The sequence below is a fragment of the Pongo abelii genome, chromosome 13 (genome assembly GCF_028885655.2).
Source record: "Pongo abelii isolate AG06213 chromosome 13, NHGRI_mPonAbe1-v2.0_pri, whole genome shotgun sequence".
NCBI lineage: Eukaryota > Metazoa > Chordata > Mammalia > Primates > Hominidae > Pongo > Pongo abelii.
In genome coordinates, this window is record NC_071998.2 from 17,124,396 (window position 1) to 17,148,261 (window position 23,866).

A 23,866-nucleotide genomic window follows, 5' to 3' on the forward strand; every position below is an offset into this window, starting at 1 on the left:
CGAGAATTGCACTGCAGCCTGGGCAACAGGAGTGAAACTCCGTCTCGAAAGAAACAAAAAATTAGCCAGGCATGGTGGCCCGCACCTGCAGTCTCAGCTACTCAGGAGGCTGAAGTGGGAGAGTAGCTTGAGCCCGGAGATGGAGGTTGCAGTGGGCCGAGATAGCGCCACTGCACTCCAGCCTGGGCGGCAGAGCAAAACCCATCTCAAAAAAATAAAATAAAATAAAATAAAAATAAGAAAAGTCTATTAATTAAAAAAAAAGTTATAGTACCTATCGATTCCTAATTCTTTAAACAGTCAGATGGGTATACACGTTTCAAAAAAGGTTTCCTCATGAAAATGCAAGGTTGGTGTAATAATCATTTTCATATTTTGGGTTGCATGTGTTTTCACGCGTTACGTATGTATTTTGAACAGCTAGCTTCCTCCTCCAACCCCCATAAACCCTGCTGATCACAGATGTTACTCGTTTATGTATTCTAGTATTTGTTCGATTTCATAACCTTATTCATAAAGCTATTTTTATGTACTTTTACTTCCCTTGGCAACTTTGAGTTTAACGGCATACTTCTGAAGGGATAGTAAAGCCTCTCCACTCCCTCTGCACTGCGCTGCCCCACACGTCTTTTACTGAGTATGAAAAAAAAGAATCAGACCCTCAGAATGGTAGAAAATAGTAAAATGAGCATCATATGCACGTATTATACAGATTTAACAATTCTTCACTTATTACTATATCTGCTTTCATTGTTTTGAGAAATTATTTTTAAAGTATTTCAATTAAACTACAAGCATACAATTGTAAATGTTTCTGTACATATCTTTTAAATATAAGAACAATGTCCTACATCTTCTAGCTATTATTCTCAAAGTAACGGTAACTTTCTTTAATATTTCTAATGTCCTGTCGATAGTCATGTTTCCCCAATTGTTAATGTCTGTTTGAAGTGCTTTTTTCTCCAACCAGGACCGCATCAAGAACCACGCTTCGCAGTTTGTGGTCATGCTGACAACCTCCGGGAATTGGGGAAATCCCTGGGCTCCGAAGGTTCCTCCCAGCCGGTCAAAGCAGCAGAAAAAATTATAGTACTTCCTTCGGACGCACGGGCTTACGGGAATTGTAGTTTTCAATGTTAACGCGCCTACCGCGCAGCACTTTGGGAATGGGGCTTCGGCGCTCGCTCTGCGCATGAGTAAACCCAGCCCTACCTCCTGCAGTCCACCCTCCCGGGCCTGAAAGGGACACGGCGGTGTCCGAGTCTTTAGGTCTGCGCGGGAGCGGAGGCTGCGCACCTGGGGTGAGAGCGTCGGTGACAGGGCTCCGCGCGGCCCAGGAACCTGGGGACGGGCGGGCTTGTGTGCGGAGGACAGCAGCAGGCAGTCTCAGGAGTCCCCAGGACGGCCCTTCCCTCTTCTCCCTGGCCCAGTCCGCGGGCCCAGGCCGAGTCTTGTCCGCAGGTGTAGGGGCTGCTGGGCCCTGCGGGGTTGCGGGCCGGGAAGAGGAATGTGCGTGGATAAGGTTGACGGCGAACAGGAGGAGGTTACTAGTAACTCGTGTTCCTATTCTGAGAATTAAATAAGTTGTCACCTGTAAAGCATTTTGTCAAGTGTCTGTAATAGTCACTGTGTGAAATGTAAGCTGCTCTCACAATTATGAGACACTTATTCTCATCGTTTGGTATTCCACCTGACCCTCACGACAACCTCTTTGGTATAAACGTGCCATTTTTAAAAAAATGGACTAAAGTTCATGGGGATGGGTATCCCAGGGCACACACTAGTAGGTGAGAGAGGTGAGATGCAAATGCTGAGAGATGTGACTCCCTCTCCTGCTCGTTCTAATATGCTGTCTGCCTGAAACCCAGACTTGCCAGTACCTGCCTAAAGCCTTCAGAGCACTTATGCAGAGTGGCCTGTTACCAGATCTGTGTAGATGATTGTGAAATGTGGACAGAATCTCACCAAGTGGTAGATACATTCTGCGATTTGTCCGGTCTCTACAAAACCTCTGATTCAGGCTTAGGCTCCTGAATCCTCTTGTGTTGTTCCCGCTGTCTCCTCAAAGGCACAGATTGATATTCTGGTGCTGTGCTGTCCAATAGAAAGATAAGGCAAAACACAAATATAAATCAGAATTTTTGGCCAGGCGCGGTGGCTCATGCCTGTAATCCCAGCAGTTTGGGAGGCCTAGGCCAGTGGATCACTTGAGGCCAGGAGTTCGAGACCAGCCTGGCCATCATGGCAAAAGCCCATCTCTACAAAAATAAAAAAGTTAGCCAGGCGTGGTGGTGCACTCCTGTAATCCCAGCTACTTGGGAGGCTGAGGCACGAGAATCGCTTGAACCCGAGGCGGAGGCTGCAGTGAGCCGAGATTGCACCACTGCACTCCAGCCTGAGTGACAGAGTGAGACTCTGTCTCAAAAAAGAAAAAAAAAGAGTTTAATATTTTTCAGTAGCTACAGTAAAAAAGAAGAGGCAGGCAAAGTCAGTTTTACTGCTTTATTTTACTTAACTCATTGCATCCTAAATATTCAACTTGTGGCACTGGCCAAACTTCAGGTGTTCAATGGTTCTATGTGGCTGATGGCTGCAGTGCTGGATAGCACATTTCTAGTGAATCTCAAGAGTCAGGTTTAGGGTATTAGGTGAAGGTTTCAATTGAGTTTGTTTCTCAGGCCTAAGTCCCAGCCCCTCTGGAGCAAAGCAGCTCCTATGAGGCAGTCAAGAGGGAGTCCTGGGGACTACTGCCATAGAAGAACAGCCCATATGATGGAGACCTCTTCTAGAGCATCAGAGCAGAGGCAGAAGATTCTAGAAAGAAGCAGGTCCTGATTGCTTCCCCAGAGGCGGTTGTTGATTGCCTATATATGCGTCAGATTTCGTGATGTCGCCACATCCAGAAGCCATCACAGACCGTGTGACTTTGCTGTGGACTAACTTGCAGAAGGCAATTCCCTGGAGTTGAGAGGGATGAGTGACTATCAAGCTGAGTGGAAAAAGACACTTTACTGGAGGGCTGGTTAGGTCATGATATCCAGGGAAGATGTAATCAGCTGTCCAGATCCCAAACAGCAGCCTATTTTCCTTTCTGCCTTCACTTCTTCCACATTGTGAGTCCCTCTCACACCGTGTTCATCACCACATGTGGCATTTAGAGTGATAATAATGCTCCCTCTTTCCTGGTAGTAGAGGAAGAATTTCCTATATTGGAAGCCCAAAAATATGGGGCCTGAAATTCCTTGCATGAAACATCCCATCTTTATTTTTTCCATGGAAGCGCTAATTCTGGGTGTAAAGACAGTAAGAACTTGGTTAATAAGTCAGCCCGAGTAGTTCTTTTTTAAAAAAATTATTTTTAAATTTATTTATTTTTGATTTTTTTCTATTTTTAGTAGAGACAGGATTTTGCCATGTTGACCAGGCTGGTCTTGAACTCTTGGCCTCCAGCAGTTCACCCCCCTCGGCCTCCCAAATTGCTGGGATTACAGGGGTGATCCACTATGCCCGGCTGAGTAGTTCTTTGACATTAGCTTTAATGAAGGTAAACAGCTTCATCTCTGTGTACCTGAACTTGCTTAATCCTTTGTTTTCTTTTTACTTTTTTCTTAGTCAAAAGGGAACATAATTGTTAATAAATCAACATAATTATAAAATCAACAAAAAACAGTATTACTTTACTCAGTGAAAATGTAAGTTTAAGCACACATAATCGTATCAGAGATGCACATATTCAGGTGTGGCTATCTTTGAGTGGTCCTTCCTGTCCCTTTTCAAGAGTCAAAGGGATATTCTGCATTGGGAATCCTTTTCTCCAGCTGAGTGCAATGATATTTTTTTTTAGGCACATGAATAGGATTACATGCTCCTTGATTACAGTAGGGTTATGTCGCAGTAAAACCATTATCAAGTCGAACCATCTCATGTCAGGGACCACCTCTGTAAGAACTGTGAGGCAGACCAGGTCTCTCATGACCCCATTGCTCTTTCCTCCTCCTCAGCTGAACCTCCACAGTTCTCTACGCTCTTCCAGGAGCAGCAGAAAATGAACATGTATCAGGTGAGTTCGGTTTTTAAAAACCAGTTTATTTTACAATAGGTTTTGTAAGGGTTTATGTGTCTGTACATTAACATGGAAAAGTAGAAATAGAAATGGATCAGACACATTCATAGAAGATGTAGAAATGCAGATGAATAGCAGAGCAAAGTGGCATGTGGATAGATGCAGATCCTCTGATATTACAAATTTACCAAATTTGGTTTCATATTTATTTCTGAGGTTATTGACAGTCATGGTGGAGTGTCAGACAGACAATACTCAAAGGTTTACATTGATGAGAAAGATAAAGCAAACTGATTTATCATGGAATATAAACATAAAGATAACAAAATGTATCTGTTGTTCTTCAAGTAGGTGACTTAGTTAATAAATTGCCAAATAACAGAATATTACTTCTTCAATAGAAGTAGAAATTGTAATGCTAAATTTGAACACATTCAGTACTATTTTTCAAGTACTCTAATGCAAGGGTTGAATTTAACATTTTTCTGATGAATCAACTGAATGTCTTTAAAATCACTCTCCATAAATGAGTACCCATGATATTCAGGTTGCTCAGCAGATGGTCCAAAATTCTGTTCTCTTTCAGATATTTCCACACTTAGCATTTAACATCAACTCTCCATGGGATGCCTTGATTTTTTCTTGCCACTTGCCTGGGACCTCCAGTGTCCCTACCCAGAGTATAATCAAATCCAGTGGATGTGGTCTTTTCCTTAACTTGCTTGGCTTTTCCGCAGCACTTGCCTCAATGTCTCACTCTGTCCTGGAACATTTCCGTTAGTGATACTTGCACCTCACCGGTCCTTCACCGGCTGATGCCTTCATGGAGCCACCTTCCTCGTCCTTTCACTCGGCTCAGCTTCAGTTTCTGTCCTTGGCTCTTTAGTCTTCTCTGTTGTCTCCAAATGATTTTGTCTTCCCTTGTTTTTTTCTTTTTTTAAAACCACTTTTTTGAGATTCATTTCATGTATCTTACCATGTACCCATTTAAAGTGTAGAATTCAGTGATTTTTTTTTTTAGTATATTCTCAGATAATGTGCTAATATCACCACAGTCAATTTTAGAACATTTTTATTGCCTTAGAAAGAAGCTGTATACATTGTAACTACCACTTGATTCCCTCTGAGCCCCAAACAACCACTAACCTACTCCTCTGTCTCCATAGTTTTGCTGAACCACTCCCTTTATTATTTCTTATAGGCAGTCTTGCCTGTGATGAATTCTCTCAGGTTTTGTTTACCTGGGAAAATTACAGTTTCTCTATTTTTCCTGGATATAGAGGTTATTGGTTGACAGTCTTTGTTTCAGCACTTTGAATATGTCACCCCATTGCCCTCTGTCCTCCATAGTTTCTCATTAGAAATCAGCCTGTAATATGATAACTTGTTTCTCTGTTGCAGCTTTCCGATTGTCTGTCTTTTTAACAGTCTGATTCTCATGTCCAGGTATGGATTTCTCTTTTCTTTTTTCTTTTTTTTTTTTTTTGAGACAGTCTCTCACTCTGTCACCCAGGCTGGAGTGCAGTGGCATGATCTCGGCTCACTGTAACCTCCACCTTCTGGGTTCAAGCAATCCTTGTGCCTCAGCCTCCTAAGTAGCTGGGATTACAGACATTCACCACCATGTCTGGCTAATTTTAGTATTTTTAGTAGAGATGGGCTTTTACTATGTTGGCCAGGCTGGTCTCGAACTCTGGGCCTCAAGTGATCTGCCCGCCTCCTAAAGTGCTGGGATTACAGGCGTGAGCCACTGCGCCCAGCCAGTGTGGATTTCTTTCTCCAAGTTTATCCTACTTAAAGTTTGTGAAGCATTTTGGGCATGTAGATTTATCATTAATATCAGATTTGTGGGGTTTTTTGGCCATTACTACTTCTGATATTGTTTTAGACCCTTTCTGTCTCTATTCTGTTAGTCTATTTGGCATATGTTGATAAGCTTGATGCTGTCCAACAGTTCATTTCTTGTTATTTTTCCTTCTGTTTCTCACTGCATAATCTCAGTGGGCATGTTGTCCAGTTGCTTCATTCTTCTACCCGTTCAGACCTGCTGTTGAACAGGTGTTTTTGGTAAAATGTTTGTTTTAGTTTTGTACTTTTCAACTTCAGAGTTTCTATTTGGTCCCTTTTTATAGTTTCTGTCCATTTATATCCTTTATCTGGTGAGATATTATTCTAATACTTTCCTTTGGTCCTTACATATCATTTCCTCTAAGTCTTTGACCATATGTAATATAGTTGATTTAAAGTCATCGTCTGTTTAAGTCCAATGCCTGCTTCCTTGTGAGCAGTTTCTGTTGATTGTAGTTTTTTCCTGCATATGGGTCTTACTTGGTTGTTTCTTTTCTTGTTTTGCATTTTTTTGTTGAAAACTATACATTTTAAATAAAATAAGGTGGCAACTCTAGAAAACTTTCTCAATTTGCAGGAGTTGTTGTTGAAATTTGTTTAGTGACTTTTTAATTGATTCAGTAGAGCCTGTGTTTATTGTCATGTGTGGCCGCAGAAGTCTGCAGAAATTTTCTTAAATGCCTGAAACCTTAAGTAAGGCTCTCAGTCTTTGCCAAAGAGCCTCATGAGTGCTGGGGCATTCCTTCAACAGACATCCAGGCAATTTATAACCCCATGTTAACCTTCACTTCCTTCACTTCCAGTTCACCCCAAACCCTAGGGTCACCCAGGGTGACAGTTTAGGGCCTTCTCACATCTTTCCAGAGCATAATCACAGCCCTGGGCATATGCTCAGCTCTATGCATGTAGGTGACCTAGAGTCTCTAGAATCTATAGGAGCCTTTCAAAAGCTTTATGAACATCCCATTCTCCAGTTTTTCCTTTCTAAAAAGCTTTTCAATTAGGCTGTTATTTATGTCAGGTGTTATCCACCGCCTCAGGTAGCTGCTAAGTTAAACAATTGCCTTTGAATGTTTTTGGCAAATGCCTTCAAAAATAAGGCTTTTCACACTGGGGAACTCTGACTTAATTCAGAGAATCAGCCTTGCAAGTCAGCTCTTCCAGGGAACCACAGATTAGGTCAGATAATGAGGGTTTTCTGGGAATGAGGCTTTGGCCAACCTTTGACCCAGTCTGCCTCATCCAGTGGATACCAGGCCACTGGATTCTCCTGTTGTTTCAGATGTTTCTCAAACCTAATGCTGAGTGGCAGTGAGAGGGAAGGAAATAGGGCAGGTTGAAATGACACAAGATCATTGTTCTTACTGTGATGCAGCTGTTTTTCTCATGTCAATGTTCCGCAGATTGCTGTAAGCCTTTGGTAGCTTCTAGAGTTCTGAAAAAGTCGATTGTGCAGTTTTTGCCAGCTTCTCATTGCTTTTATGGAAGAAGGAATTTTCTTGGATCTTCAGTATCTTCACTGTCATCACTTGCTAATTTGAATTTGAAGTCTTCTTGTTGTGGAAACTTTCTCTTTTCTCAATTTCTAAGACTCTGCCCCCTCCTGATTCTATTATTATTTTTCGGAAAACATCTCTGGCTTTGTGGCCTGTACTTTTTCTGCTTTGTGGTTCCTCAGGTGTTGTTTTTGGTTCTTTTCTTTCTTCAATCCCTGTGTGCTCAAGGAGCTGTCTGTCTGTCTCTGCTAACTTTACTCACCACCTAAATTGCTAGTGACTCCTAAATGCTTATCTTCATCCCCATCTTACCTTCTGTGCTGTAAAATCATGTGTATCCTGGTTGAAGGAACAGTTCTAGCTACGTATCAACATGAACAGAACTCTCACTGAATCTTCTAACACATGCTTTCTTCTTTCCCAAATACCAATTTTGGCACCACCAAGCAGCTGCTTATTTTGAAATATACATTACATTATTTTTCACTCTAGTCATCATCCTGTGCAATAGCTCAAAAACTATTCCTCTTATGTAACTGAAACTCTGTGCCCTTGACCAGTGTGTCCCCATTCTTCACCCCTCACCCCCAGCCTCTGGTAACCACCATTCTACTCTCTACATCTATGAGTTTGAACTTTTTAGATTCCACATGTAAGTGAATATAATTTGAAATATTTGTCTTTCTGTCAATTAAAAACAAAATTTTTTTAAAAGGAGCTTCTCATACAGCTAGATTGAGTAGCTGTACAAGAAAGTATTGTATTAAATGGGTGTTGCTTCTCTTGTGTGATTATATCCCTATTCTTACATCCATTGCTGTGACCTCAGTGTAGGAAGTGTTCTTTTATGCGAGTCTCTTTGGTTACAACTATTGTAGCTGTTCTCTGCTCTTCCCCTGCTCTACCCTTATATATTTCTATACATTTATTTAAACATAAGTTTGGTCAGGGTATCTCCAGACTTCACATATATCCCTTCTTTAGCCCCCAGAATTTACAGTGATTATGTCCAGGGAGGGTGTGAATGTCCCAGAGACTACCCCGGATAATTTGCGGAGATGTGGAAGAAGGAAGGAGGTGGTTGGAAGGAAGTTGTTTTACATTGAATTTTTTTGTCTTACAAAAACCTAGAATTCATAAATACATAGAGAAATTATGGCAAGTTAAAAACTGTTTTAATTGAGTTACATATGTTAAGACAATTTTGGGTCTAAAATAGGTCTTTATAACCATTCATTTGAGTAGTAGTTCTCAAAGATATTTTCTGTGTCACCCAATTCTGAACCGTTGAACAAACCATTGTTATATTTGTTGTGATAAATGTTGTTACAGGCATCAGTGTCATTCCAGGACGTGACCGTGGAATTCACCCAGGAGGAGTGGCAGCACCTGGGCCCTGTCGAGAGGACCCTGTACAGAGATGTGATGCTGGAGAACTACAGCCACCTCGTCTCAGTGGGTGAGCACAGCTTACCATGGGGCTCTCTCGAGAATATATGTCCCTTTTTAAAAAGTGTCAAAACACATGGACCCTTTATAGAGATTAAAGGGCTTTGGATTAAAAGGTCTGAAGTAGTTGAAACCTTTACAGAAACAAAAGCAACATGTCATTACTTTCCCATTAAAAATTTCAAATGAACACCCTCAGTTAATGCTTTGCTGCCATATCTTTTTTTACTTTTGGAAACCCAAAAGCCTGTGAATCTGGTCCATGTATACCCTCAATTATTTTGTTTACAGGATATTGCATTACTAAACCCAAGGTGATCTCCAAGTTGGAGAAAGGAGAAGAGCCATGGTCCTTAGAAGATGAATTCCTGAACCAGAGGTACCCAGGTGAGTGGGCATTAACAGAAGGAGCCCCCTGGGGGTACTTAGACTTTAGAGGGAGAGCACCTTTGAAAGCTTTTTTGAAACAGCTTTATTGAGATATAATTCACATGCCTACAATTCACTCCTTTAAAGTGTACAGGTCAGTGACTTCAAGCAACCACAGATAAAACTATTCAGGGAAGAAATATTGCACTTTCATTCAACATGTATAGACATTTTTTTCCTGTCACTATTCCCTGAGCAATATAGCATAACAACTATATACATGGCATTTAGATTGTTATTAGGTAGCATAATTAATATGGTGATGATTTAAAGTATACAAGAGGATGTGCATAGGTTATATGCAAATACTATGCCATTTTGTATCAAGGACTTGGGCATTTGTGGATTTTGGTATTTAAGAGAATCCTGGAACCAATTCCCCATGGATACCAGGGGATGACTGTATATGCAGACATCACCACAGTTAATTTTCATCACCTCAAACATACCTGTACCCTTTAGTTATCACTCTCCCATCCCCCCTGCCCTCTGCAGCCCTAGGTAACCACAGTCTACGTCTGTGTCTATAGATATGCCTATTTTAGACATTTTATATAAATTGAATCATATATAATATGTGGTCTTTTGTGATTGGTTTATTTTGCCTAGCATAATGTTTACAACTGATATAAAATACACGTTTCATTCTTTTTATGGCCAAATAATGTCCCGTTGTATGGATATACCACCTGTTTGTCCATTTATCAGTCAGTAGATATTTGGGATTCCACCTACAAATAATGCTAATATAAACATTTATTTACAGGTTTCTGCATGGACAATTGTTTTTATTTCTCTTGTGTATATTCCTAGGAGTGAAACTGCTGGGTCATATGGTATCTGTGTCTTTATCTGTTTGAGGAACCATCAGACTGTTTTTCTAAATGCAGCATTTTTCCATTCCTAACAACAGCATATGGGGGTTCTGATTTCTCCACATCCTCACCAATACTTGTTATTATTTGACTTTTTGATTCTAGCCACCCCAGTGGATATGAAGTGATATCTCACTGTGGTTTTGATGCACATTTCTGTATTAGTCAGCTAGGGCTATCATAATAAAATACCGTAGGCTGGGTAGCTTAAACAACAGAAATTCTCATGATTCTGGAGGCTGGGAGTCCAAGATGAAAGTACTAATAAGTTGGTTTCTGGTGAAGCGTCTCTTCCTGGCTTGAAGACAGCCACTTTCTTGCTGTGTGTTCATGTGGCCTTTCCTCTGTGCACATGCAGTGGGAGAGAGAGAATACTCTGGTGTTTCTTCCTCTTCTTAGAAAGGTGTCAGTACTACTGGATTAGGGTCCTTCCCTGTGACCTCATTTTTACCCTTTTTGCCTCCTTGAAGGCCTTGTCTGCAAATACAGTTACACTGGGGGTTAGGGCTTCAAGATAAGAATTTGGGAAGGACACAAATAAGTCTATAACAATTTCCCTGGTCACTAATGATATCAGGCATCTTTTTATATGCCTATTAGCCTTCGTACGAATAAATGATTCCAGAAATCTTAAAAAGTTAGAGTTTTCAATGTCATTTTTAGAATAAAAAAGTAAAATCATCTTATTAGAAGTGAAGCACAATTAAGGTTTTTATTTGAAGCCGTACCAACACATAGCATCACATAAAGATTGACATAATTTAGATCAAGTATGTTGCTGAGTCACTAAATGTAAATTATTGGATCATATTGATTGTCTAAAAAGGATATCCCTAAATAAGCAACATAGAAAGATCATTATAAAAGATCAGTAAAGTTGGGCCAGGTGCGGTGGCTCATGCCTGTAATCCCAGCACTTTGGGAGGCCAAGGCGGACGGATCACGAGGTCAGGAGATTGAGACCATCCTGGCTAACACGGTGAAACCCCATCTCTACTAAAAATACAAAAAATTAGCTGGGCGCCTGTAGTCCCACCTACTTGGGAGGCTGAGGCAGGAGAATGGCGTGAACCCGGGAGGCAGAGCTTGCAGTGAGCCGAGATAGCACCACTGAACTCTGGCCTGGGCGAAAGAGTGAGACTCCGTCTCAAAAAAAAAAAAAAAAAAATCAGTAAAGTTGTTGAGTCAATAAAGATAAAATAATGTAGGTTTCATGTTCTATATCATTCAGATTTGAATTCAGGCAAGAAATTCATTAAAGTAGGAAAAGCTCTCATTCAAGAGCACAGGGAAATGAAAACCTTTAAGGATTTGAATGACTGCACCAAATAATATAATATCAATGTTTCTAAAACATAAAAAAATGGAGTTCTAAGAACTTAAAACTCATTAGAATTAGGACATCATAATATGTCTCATCTGATTAAACAGTAGGTACAATGGACATTAAATAAATATGCCTAGAGAGGGTATAAATTACATTTGTATTAAAGTGAACCATACATTTGTGTATATGTATGCTAATGCAAAAAACAAAACTTTAATGTTTTAATGGAATAATGATAAAATAGAGTATACTATTAGTCTAAAGAGAAAACCTCAATAAATCTAACAAATTAGAATAAACACAAACAGTATTCTCTGAACCTAGTTTGGTAAATCTAGAAATTAATAATAAAATGAAAAAAATCCACATGAAAAAATTTTAAAGTATCTCTTTTAAACAATATACAAAAAAGTGTAATGCAATTTTGGATTTGATTTCTGTAATGAAATAATTGTAACTGCCAGTTAGAAACCATCAGGTGTAGCTAAAGTAGTGGACAGAAGGAAGTTCGTAGTCTCAATAAATTAAGCAAGAACAGCATCAAAAATACAATAGTGAAAACAGAAGAATTTAAAAGTAAAATTAGAAATTAATAAAATGGAAAACAGAAATGGAATGTTTCTTACAAGAAAAAGAAAATGAATTAAACTTCAGCTAACCCTATCAAAGATAAAAGAGAGGAAACACCTATATAATAAATTCAAGTCGGGATACATTTGTAAAGAGGTAATGCTATAGCAAACACAATCCCATTCATAAAAATGAGTGATACAGGAGGATTTGCTGCTCTACCAGATATTGAGGCTTTATGTAAAGTGCTGTGTAGCTAAGTAGCATGGATCTGGGGGGTGGGATGATTTAGTAAATTAGTGAAACAGAGTAGAAAGTTCAAGAAAAAAACATGAGGCCAGGCTTGGTGGCTTATGCCTGTAATCCCAGCACTTTGGGAGGCCAAAGTGGGTGGATCACAAGGTCAGGAGATGGAGACCCATCTCTACTGAAAATACAAAAAAATCAGCCAGGCGTGATGGCAGGCACCTGTAGTCCCAGCTACTTGGGAGGCTGAGGCAGGAGAATGGCGTGAACCCAGGAGGCAGAGCTTGCACTGAGCCGAGATTGCACCACTGCACTCCAGCCTGGGCGACACAGCAAGACCCTATCTCAAAAAAAAAAAAAAAAAGAGAGAGAAAAGAAAACATATACTTGATAGACATCTTAGATAGATGACACTGGAGAACAATGAGGAAAGGATCTTAAGGTATCCATATAGATCAAAGCAAAACAAAAAGTCAAATTCAGTTGGCTTAAGACCTAATTATCAAAGCAAAAGTGGAAATATTCTAGAAGATCATATAGAATAGGTTAATGACTCTTCTTAGGGAAGGATTTAATAAAATGCAGAATGCATTACCCAGGGGAAGGATGGAGTAAATGTATTCCTTTCTACTCTACCCACGAAGTGCAGCTAAATATCTGTATATAGAGGCATGCCTCAGAGATATTGCAGTTTCTGTTCCAGACCACTACAATGAAGCAAATTTCACAATAAAGCAAGTTACACACAATGTTTGTTTTCCTAGGGCTTATAAAAGTTTTATGTTTACACTATACTTTAGTCTTTTAGATGTGCAATAACATGTCTAAAAAACAGTATGCATGCCTTAATTAAAATATTTGTTTGCTAAAAACTGCTGAGTCAGACACAAAGTGAACACTTGCTGTTGGAAAAATGGCACCAACAGACTTGCCCAACTCAGGGTTGCCACAAACCTTCAGTTTGTAAAAAATGCAATATCTAGCCAGGCACAGTGGCTCACACTTGTAATCTCCGAACCTTGGGAGGCTGAGGCAGGCAGATCACTTGAGGTCAGGAGTTTGAGACGAGCCTAGCCAACATGGCAAAACCCTGTCTCTACTAAAAATACAAAAAAATTAGCCAATCACGGTGGCTCATGCCTGTAATCCCAGCTGCTTGGGACGCTGAGGCATGAGAATTGCTTGAACCTGGGAGGTGGAGGTTATGGTGAGCCAAGATCACACTACTGAAGGGTGGAAAGAAGAATGAATATGCACTAGGGGTCTTGGCATCTGACAAAATACAAGGTGGTTAGTGTTATCAGAGTCCTTGTGGGGCTCCTGATCTTTCACCCATGCCCAGGGTTAATGTAGAAGCCTCAGCTAGGCATGGTGGCTCACACCTGTAATCCTAGCATTTTGAGAGGCCAAGGCGGGCAGATCACCCAAGGTCAGGAGTTCGAGACCAGCCTGACCAACATTGCAAAACCCCATCTCTACTAAAAGTACAAAAATTAGCCAGGCGTGGTGGTGGGTGCCTGTAATCCCAGCTACTCAGGAGGCTGAGGCAGGAGAATCGCTTGAACCCAGGAGGCAGAGGTTGCAGTGAGCCGAGATTGTGCCACTCCATTCCAGCCTGGGTGACAAGAGAGAGACTGTCTCAAAAAGAAGGAAAAAAAAAGTAGAAGCCTCCTCTTCCACCCCCAGGGCATCAGATCAATGGGGAACTGGACTTCCATCCCCACGTAGCAGGCAGTGATGCTGCACCTCACTCCCGCTAGTATAACTTCAGAGGAGGCTCACTAAAACTGAATATTAATTTTGATAAAGTCCAACTTACTAATTTTCTTTTACAGAACCTGCTTTTGTTGTTCTGTCTAGAAACTTTGAAACTCAAAGTAACAGATTTAGGAATCCTATTTTCTTCTAGAAATTTTACAGCTTCAGTTTTTACACTTAGTTGATAATCCATTTTGTGTTAAATTCTATAGAAAGTATGAGTTATGTGTCAAGTTTAATGTTTTTGGAACAGGGAGTCCAGTTATTCCAGCATCACTTTTTGAAAAGACTGTTACTTCTCCACTGAATAGCATTTCCACCTTTCTTAGAAAACAGATGGCTGTACATTTGTGGGTCTATTTTTGTAGTTTCTATTCCTTTTCATTCATCTACATGTCTTTGCTTATGCCAATACCACATTAACTTGATTACTCTAGCTTATTAAGTTTTGAAGTCAAGTACTTCTCCAGTTTTCATCTTCTGTATAAATTTTTAAGTGAGGTTCATAATCTTTACAAAGGAAACATGTTGGCATTTAAACTGGAGTGGCATTGAATCTGTAGAGCTTAGGAGAACTGACATCTTAACAACGTACAGTCTTCCAGTCCATACACAAAATATCCCTACTGATTTATTTACTATTTCTTTTATTTCTTTCATCAATGTCTTTTAGTTTTTAGAGCACAGATAATGAGGCTTTTTTAATTTTTGTTTTTAATTTTGTTTTGGTGCTGTGATAAATATTGTTTCTGTGATTTAAAATTCCAATTCATCATTGTATGTTTGTAGGCATACGTTTGTATATTGGCATTAGATTCTGCCCTTGCTAAAAACACTTATTAGTTCAAGGAACTTTTTTGATTTTAAATTATTTTCTGTGTAAATTTACTCTGTATCTTTGTGTTTTTATTCTTACCTTTTTGCACTGGCCGGTCCTTCCAATGCAATCTTGTGTAAAGCTACTGGTAGTGGGCATCTTTGTCTTTTTCCTGATCTTAGAGGGAAAACATTCAGTCTCTCTTGAGTATAATGTTAGTTATAGGCTTTTTATAGATTACTTTTATTAAATTAATAAATGGATTTTGAATTTTGTTAAAATTTTTGGTATTGGTGTATTGTGTGATTTTAGTTCTTCAGACTACTGGTAGGAGATTACATTGACCTGAAATGCAGCATAAAAACTATAGTTTTTATAGTATTGCAGTATAGTAACTGTTTGGCATTTTAGAGGTAAATTTCACTGATATATTATCTATGTTTATGTATTTTGGTGTACTTTTTGGGACATTTTTGCATTTATGTTATGGGAGATATTGGTCTGAAAGTTTCTTTTCTTGAATAGTATTTGCCTAATCTTGCTATGAGGATGAGGCAGGCCTTATAAAATGATTTGGGAAATATTCCATCTTTTATTTTCTAGAAGACATTGTGTAGGATTGATATTATTTCTTCCTTGGATGTTTGGTAAAATTTACTAGTTAAAACCATTTGGTCCAGAAGTTGTTCTTTGGAACTGCACACACACACACACACACACACTCACACACACACACACACACACACACGCACACATATATAGAGGAAGATTTCATTACATTCTTAAGCCTTATTTACATATGCAAACATAGTTAAAATTTGAGTAAATTAGACATTCAGTTAACATATCCTCCATCATAATGAAGTAAGTTAATATGTTGTCATAAATATCCTTTTCACTGACAGCTCATTTAGAAAAAAATGTCTTTTAGATTATTCTGCCATTATGTTTTAACATTTGACATAGAATATATTCTCTGTGGTTACAATACACATTCACCTGTCCCTTCTTTCCACTTAGATTGTCCAAATAAAGTTAGTTTGCTTTTATAGTTAAAAAAAAAAAGAGAGATTAGAATGCTGTTACAAAACGGTGTCAGAGCTAGCTACTTCACTTTTCACCATGTAAGGATATAACAAGAAGTGAGTGGTCTGTAAACCAGAAGACATCTTCACAAGAACACAGTCATGTTGGCACCCTAATCTCAGACTTCCAGTCTCCTTCACTGGGAAAAATAAATGTGTATTCTTTAAGCCATTTAGTCCATGGTAATTTGTTGCAGTAGCCTGAACTAAGACAGAGTTATTGTTAATGTTGTTTTATTATCTTGTGGATGTCTGTTAGTAGTTAGTCCTCTCTTGAATTTTTGGTATTGATAATTTGTGTCTTCTCTTTTTTTCTCTCTGATGGTTTTTATCATTAAAAAAACTTTTAAAAAAATTAAGCTTTTGGTTTGACTTTTTTGTCATCCTTCTACTTTCTTTCAACTTAATGTCCTGTCTTTATTTAGTTTCCTAAGGGGGAAACAAGCATCTGACTGGAGATCTTTCTTTTCAAATATAATTTTTTTAAAGACAGAGTCTCACTGTGTCACCCAGGCTGGAGTGCCGTGGTGCAATCTCAGCTCACTGCAACCTTCACCTCCTGAGTTCAAGCAATTCTCCTGCCCCAGCCTCCTGAGTAGCTGGGATTACAGGTGTGCACCACCACGCTTGGCTAACTTTTCTATTTTTAGTAGAGAAGGGGTTTCACCACGTTGGTCAGGCTGGTCTCAAACTCCTGACCTTGTGATCCACACGCCTCAGCCTCTCAAAGTGCTGGGATTACAGGCGTGAGCCACCCCATCTGACCAAAAAAATTTCAACCCCAAATTTATCTCTGTATACTGCCTTAGCTGCATCCACAAATTTCTGTATTCTAAGTTGTTTTGTTTACATTCACTTCAAAATATCTCATTTGAGAATTCTTCTTTCACCCATGGGTTAATTAGGAATGTATAACTTACAGTTCTTTTGTATTTCTCCAGATAAATTTGTGTTTACTGATTTCTGGTATAATTTCTCTGTGGCCTAAGATCATCCTCTGTATAATTTGTTTCTTCTATATTTGTGAAGGTTTGTCTTACAGTCTAGAATATAGTCTGTTTTGATGATTGTTCCATGTGCATTTGAGAAGAATGTGAATTCAGCTATTGAATGCATTGTGTCTTCAGGTTTGAAGCCATGGTTATCACAAGTGCTACTTTATCTTATCTCTTCTGCTTGAGTATTGGGCCAACTGTGTGTTCCTGCCTCTGCTCTTACTTCTGTGCTTCTTTTTTTCTTCTTTCCTTCCCATAGCTGCTATGAGTTCTGTCAGTGCCCTAAAACAACTTATTATATTCTTGCCCTTGCAGATTAAGACATTGGTTCCATAAATTAGATAATAACTTGGTTCCAGGCAGAATTTTGGTAGTGGCTGCTGTGACCATCTCCAAGCATATGCCAAGAATGGAACTTTCTCAGGATTCTTCATGGCTCATGGAAGAAAACATATAAGAGCATGCAGATCCTGTGTATCTACAGCAGGGAACATTAGCTCCCTGCTCAGCCTCCATGGAACCACAGGCGTGTATCATTTTGGTTTGGCCTGAGCATGAGAAAACATCAAAAGTGTTTCCTGTTCTGTTAGACCACCATTTTCTCAGACCTCTGGCTGGAAGAAGCAGGCTTTTCTTTGTGCTCTTTTTGTCTGTGCCTGTCAGTGCAGGATTGTAGGTTTCTTCAGCACCCAGTCTAGGATATAGAATAGCCTTGGAATTCCATACTGTGTCATTTCTTAAGTCCTGAAGTCCACTTTCTTTCCATTTTGTAGTCTTTGTATATTTGTTAATCTTTTTTTGTTGTTTTGTTTTTTTCTCTAGGGATTTTTAATTGTAAGAGGGAAGGTGGGAGGAAAGGGGTTACTACTCCACCTTGACTGGCCCCGGAAATAATTCCTGTTTTATAAACAGCATGGATGAGGAGAGAATCTGTCTGTGTACATGAATTATTTAATATTTGGAAACATGACCAGAAACAATAGAATAAAATACATAACAAAACATGGGCCGGGCACAGTGGCTCATGCCTGTAATCCCAGCACTGTGGGAGGTCAAGGCGGGAGGATCGCTTGAGCTCAGGAGTTTAAGATCAGCCTGGGCAATGTAGCAAGACCCTGTCTCCACTAAATATAAAAAAAGTTAACAGGACATGGTGGCATATCCCTATAGTCCCACCTAGTAGGGAGGCTGAAGTGGGAGGATCACTTGAGCCTAGGAGTTCAAGGCTGCAGTGAGCTATGATCACACCACTGCACTGCAGCCTGGGTGACAGAGCAATACCCTATCTCAAAAACCAAAATCGAAATATGAGTATAAGTTCTTCTCCATGAGAAATGTAATATTTATAGTATATTTTCAATTTTTCTCATTTTAGGATATTTTAAAGTTGATCACATCAAAGGGATCCAGGAAAAACAAGAAAAACCTCTGTGGCAAGAAATATTCATCAATGATGCTGACAAAACATTGAGTAAAGAAGGACAGAAAGTTTTAGAAAAACCATTTAATCTGGAAATAGCTCCAGAGTTCTCAGAAAAAATATCCTGTAAATGTGACTCATGTAGAATGAATTTGCCAATTGCTTCTGAATTAATTATAAGTGAAAGAAAATATTCAAGAAAGAAGACTGAATACATGAATGTGTGTGAGAAATTGCAGCTTGATATTAAGCATGAGAAAGCTCATGCTGGAGAGAAATCTTATGAACATGGTGAAAATGCGAAAGCTTTCAGTTATAAGAAAGATCAGCATTGGAAATTTCAAACTTTGGAGGAATCTTTTGAATGTGATGGATCTGGACAAGGTTTACATGATAAGACAATTTGTATTACACCTCAGAGTTTTCTAACAGGAGAAAAGTCCTGTAAGGATGATGAATTTAGAAAAAACTTTGATAAAACCACTTTATTTAACCACATGAGAACTGCCACAAGGGGGAAATGCTCTGATCTTAATGAATATGGGACATCCTGTGACAAAACCACCGCTGTTGAATACAATAAAGTTCACATGGCTATGACACACTATGAGTGTAATGAAAGGGGGATTAATTTCAGTAGGAAGTCACCCCTCACTCAATCTCAGAGAACTATTACGGGATGGAGTGCTTTTGAAAGCAATAATTGTGAAGAAAATTTTAGCCAGAGCTCAGCCCATATAGTACATCAGAAAACACAAGCTGGAGATAAATTTGGTGAACATAATGAATGTACAAATGCCCTCTACCAGAAATTAGACTTTACAGCACATCAGAGAATTCATACACAAGATAAATTCTACCTTTTGGATGAACATGGGAAATGCAGAAAATCCTTTTACCAGAAAGCACACCTCATTCAGCATCAGAGGCCCCACTCAGGAGAGAAAACTTACCAATATGAGGAATGTGCAAAATCCTTTTCTTCAAGTTCACTTCCTATTCAGCATCCTGGAACTTATGTGGGATTCAGACTTTATGAATGTAATGAATGTGGGAAAGCTTTCTGTCAGAATTCAAACCTCAGTAAACATCTGAGAATTCACACAAAAAAGAAACCTTGTGATAACAATGGCTGTGGGAGATCTTACAAGTCACCCCTCATAGGACAGCAGAAAACAGATGCAGAGATGGAACTCTGGTGGCAGTGAATATGGGAAGACATCACATCTCAAAGGACATCAGAGAATTCTCATGGGGGAGAAACCCTATGAATGTATTGAATGTGGGAAAACTTTCTCCAAGACATCACATCTCAGAGCACATCAGAGAATTCACACAGGTGAAAAACCCTATGAATGTGTTGAATGTGAGAAAACTTTCTCTTACAAGACACACCTCAGTGTACATCAGAGAGTTCACACAGGGGAGAAACCCTATGAGTGTAATGACTGTGGGAAATCTTTTACCTATAACTCAGCCCTGAGAGCACATCAAAGAATTCACACAGGTGAGAAGCCCTACGAATGCAGTGACTGTGAGAAAACTTTTGCCCATAATTCAGCCCTCAGAGCACATCATAGAATTCACACGGGGGAGAAACCTTATGAATATAATGAATGTGGGAGGTCTTTTGCCCATATTTCTGTTCTCAAGGCACATCAAAGAATTCACACAGGGGAGAAACCCTATGAATGTAGTGAATGTGGGAGATCTTTCACCTATAATTCAGCCCTGAGAGCACATCAGAGAATTCACACAGGTAGAAAACCCTATGAATGTAGTGACTGTGAGAAAACTTTTGCCCATAATTCAGCCCTCAAAATACATCAGAGAATTCACATGGGGGAGAAACCCTATGAATGTAATGAATGTGAGAAAACGTTTGCCCATAATTCAGCCCTTAGAGCACATCAGAACATCCACATGGGAGAAACTATGAATGTAGTGAATGTGGAAAAACTTTTTTCCAGAAGACACGCCTCAGTACACATCAGAGAATTCACACAGGGGAGAAACCCTATGAATGTAGCAAGTGTGGGAAAACTTTCTCCCAGAAATCATACCTCAGTGGACATGAGAGAATTCACACAGGGGAAAAACCGTATGAATGTAACATATGTGGGAAAACTTTTGTCTATAAGGCAGCCCTCATAGTGCATCAAAGAATTCACACAGGGGAGAAACCCTATGAATGTAATGAGTGTGGGAAAACTTTCTCCCAAAGAACACACCTCTGTGCACATCAGAGAATTCATACTGGGGAAAAACCCTATGAGTGTAATGAAAGTGGGAAGACGTTTGCTGATAATTCAGCCCTCAGGGTACATCACAGAATTCACACAGGGGAGAAACCCTATGAATGTAATGAATGTGGGAAGAGTTTCTCCAAGACATCACATCTCAGAGCACATCTTAGAACTCGCTCAGGGGAGAAACCCTATGAATGTAGTGAATGTGGGAAAACCTTCTCTGAGAAGTCGTATGTTAGTGCACATCAGAGAGTTCATACGGGGGAGAAACCCTATGAATGTAATGTATGTGGGAAGCCATTTGCCCATAATTCAACCCTCAGAGTACATCAAAGAATTCATACAGGGGAGAAATCCTACGAATGTAATGATTGTGGGAAAATGTTCTCCCAGAAATCACACCTTAGTGCACACCAGAGAATTCACACAGGGGAGAAACCCTATGAGTGTAATGAATGCGGGAAAGCTTTTGCCCAGAATTCAACTCTCAGAGTACACCAGAGAATTCACACAGGGGAGAAACCCTATGAATGTGATGAATGTGGGAAAACTTTTGTCCGTAAGGCAGCTCTTAGGGTACATCACACCAGAATGCATACCAGAGAGAAAATCCTAGCATGTAATGGATTTGGGAAGTCCTAAGGGAATGCATACCTTACCATGTAACACGTAGTGCAGAAACTCATGTGACATAGGCTGGGAACTTGTTTCCCTTATCCATTTCCTTTTTCATTAGGCTCATAGCTTGTCAAAGAATCCCAATATGCCATTTATTCAGGTGGGGCTGACCATGGGATGTGGTGCTAATGATATATATTACATTTACTCTTGGCCCTTAAAAAAAAACCACCTCACAGTCTTCCTGGTTCATAAGATGGATTTGGAGGTTATTTCTGCAGCAAACTTGGGTCCTGTGTGTTAAAAACCATAGAGCACAAGGTCAAGGAAGCTAGAGTCTGAAAAACAAACAGAATTCACTTCCAGGTCTTCACCAGGGTTTTGTTTTTGTTGTTTTAAAGCAAGAGTTAAGTTTATAGTCTGTTAAGCTCTTACAAATTTGGGTTATTAGTTAAATGGACATAGTTTAGCTTAAACTTTCCGTTAGAGTGAGATGAAACCCTATGAGTATAATCAGTTTTAAAAAAACTAATCAGTTTATTGTGCATCAGAGATGTCACATGAAGAAGAAAACTTGTCAACATCCAGGATGATCAGGAGCCTTCATTAAAACAAATTTTAGGGAAAACCACAAAAGCCTTCTTAAAGTGAATTGCATTAAACATCAATTATAATAAAATTTCATATTTTGAATAAATGACATTTTTCTAGGTATTTTTTTCTGAGGAAATATGTCAGTTTTAGAATTGGAGATAAAATATTCACCTAGAACTGATGTACCAAGCTTCTGTTTTGTAATATCAAAAATTTTATAGAACATATATAAGAAAATATTTACCTATAGAAAAACTCACTGTAGAATGTGAAGTTAAAAATGGAATAATTTGAATTCTATGGAGAATATGAATAAATGTGAATAGTCTGAGCTCTGTGGAAGATCTTTTAGTCTGTATATAAACGTTATAACTCACTGGTGAGTTCTAGTGGGCGCCAACAGCCAAATCTGCACTGGGCATGTTCACTTCCTTTTCTGAGTGACTGTGTCCTCTGTTGGCTTCCCTCAATGCTGTTAGATTTTGGCCTGCCTGCTATGTCTGGATATTAATTAGTTTTGTCCTAAAACTAGTCTTGCCTATTCTTCTAGGACCTTGGAGATAGCTGAGATTTCCCCAGTCACCTTGTGTGTTTGTGTGTTTGGAGGGGGGTTGCTGGGGAGGACAGGGTGATTCTTACATACTTTTTGTTTGCCTTTATTTTTATTTTACCCCACTCCACTTACTCATTTTGCACAGGATGATTATAAAGCAAGTGGTCTCCTCTCCTCTGTTGTATGCATATAGCCTCAGCATCCTGTTTGGAATATTTTCCTCCAACATCATGATGCCTCCTCACACTGCGTCGCAAACCAGTGGTATTTCTACCAAACGAAGACAGCAGGTTTTGGAATTGGAATGAAAAGGGCTACTTTGTCCCAGAAGTACAGTCCTGGTACGAGAAAGCAGACTCACTTTTGGTAAAACAATATAGTGTGGCATAATCTTAGCCAAGAAAGCATTTAGTTTATGTGCCATCATTTTAGCCTATGGTTTGATGAGCACAGAAAAGAAAGTAGACAAAATCATTTTTAAAACCTAGACCAGTAACAATTTTTCCCAGCCCTGATCATCTTGCTTTCTGCAAGTTTGATCTGATAGGTTAAGCATGAGGACAATAAATCAGTTGACCCAAGAAAAATGTCTCTAATGCCCATCCCTTGTTATATTGTGGGCAAGGATAGTGTGAGGGAGAATGATGGCATCTTTAGAATTAGTTAGAGGACAGGTGTCTCCTTGACACTGTTGTTAACAGTTAATTGAGTAGCATCACTGCAAAGATGAGCCATGAAAGAAGAGCCCACCTTCGGACGAGGACCATATCAGCACCTCCAGGGCTGGCACATCAGACACTGAGGGACTACTTTGGGCAGCTCATGAGGAAAAAGGGAGGAATGATGAAGGAGTTGGTGTGGGATTGGCCCTGGCACTGCTTACCTTCCTCAGGTACTTACTGCTCCTGGCAGAAAGGTGCCATCTGTTATGGAAATATGTTTCCTTCTTTTGTATTCGCCTTAGTCTCTGATACCATGATGCTACTTGAGCTTACTGCACAGTGCCCAAGGGAATTGAGGGTCAAAAAGCATACCTTTCTACATGCTTAATCTTCAGAAAAATATAGATGAAAAGGAGTACTCTTTTTTAAAAAAATTATTTGAGAATGTATTTACAGAAAAATTACAATGATAGTTTGTATATACTCCTCACCCAGTTTCCCCTATTAGCATATTACTATGGTATGTTTTTATAACTAAGAAACATTGATAACATTATTAACTAGACACTTTTTTTTTTTTCAGATTTCAGTAGTTTTTCCCTATTGTGCTTTTCTACTTCATGATCATGTTTGGGCTCAGAAAAGGATACGCTAAAGTGAAGGCCTCAGAAGCTACGTTTTCTCTGTCAGTTATGGACAGGTAACTCCCTAGGCAGTGAAGCAAGTGACACCTTGAGAAATGGCCACAAGGCCTAAAACTACAGAACTGCCACATTACAAAAAAATGTGGTACTTTAACAGTGGCAGTTAAA

At 39.4% G+C, this 23,866-nt stretch overlaps 1 protein-coding gene across 1 annotated transcript; it reads left to right on the plus strand.

The window, feature by feature from the left end:
* The first annotated feature begins 1,186 nt into the window (after positions 1-1,186).
* Positions 1,187-22,167, plus strand: LOC100444748 (zinc finger protein 658). Its single transcript, XM_063714131.1, is given in 6 exon segments — positions 1,187-4,060; positions 8,740-8,866; positions 9,148-9,243; positions 18,334-19,573; positions 19,575-20,308; positions 20,311-22,167. Coding segments are annotated over 6 exon segments (3,171 nt in total). The 5' UTR covers positions 1,187-4,045; the 3' UTR covers positions 21,270-22,167.
* The last annotated feature ends 1,699 nt before the right edge of the window (positions 22,168-23,866 follow it).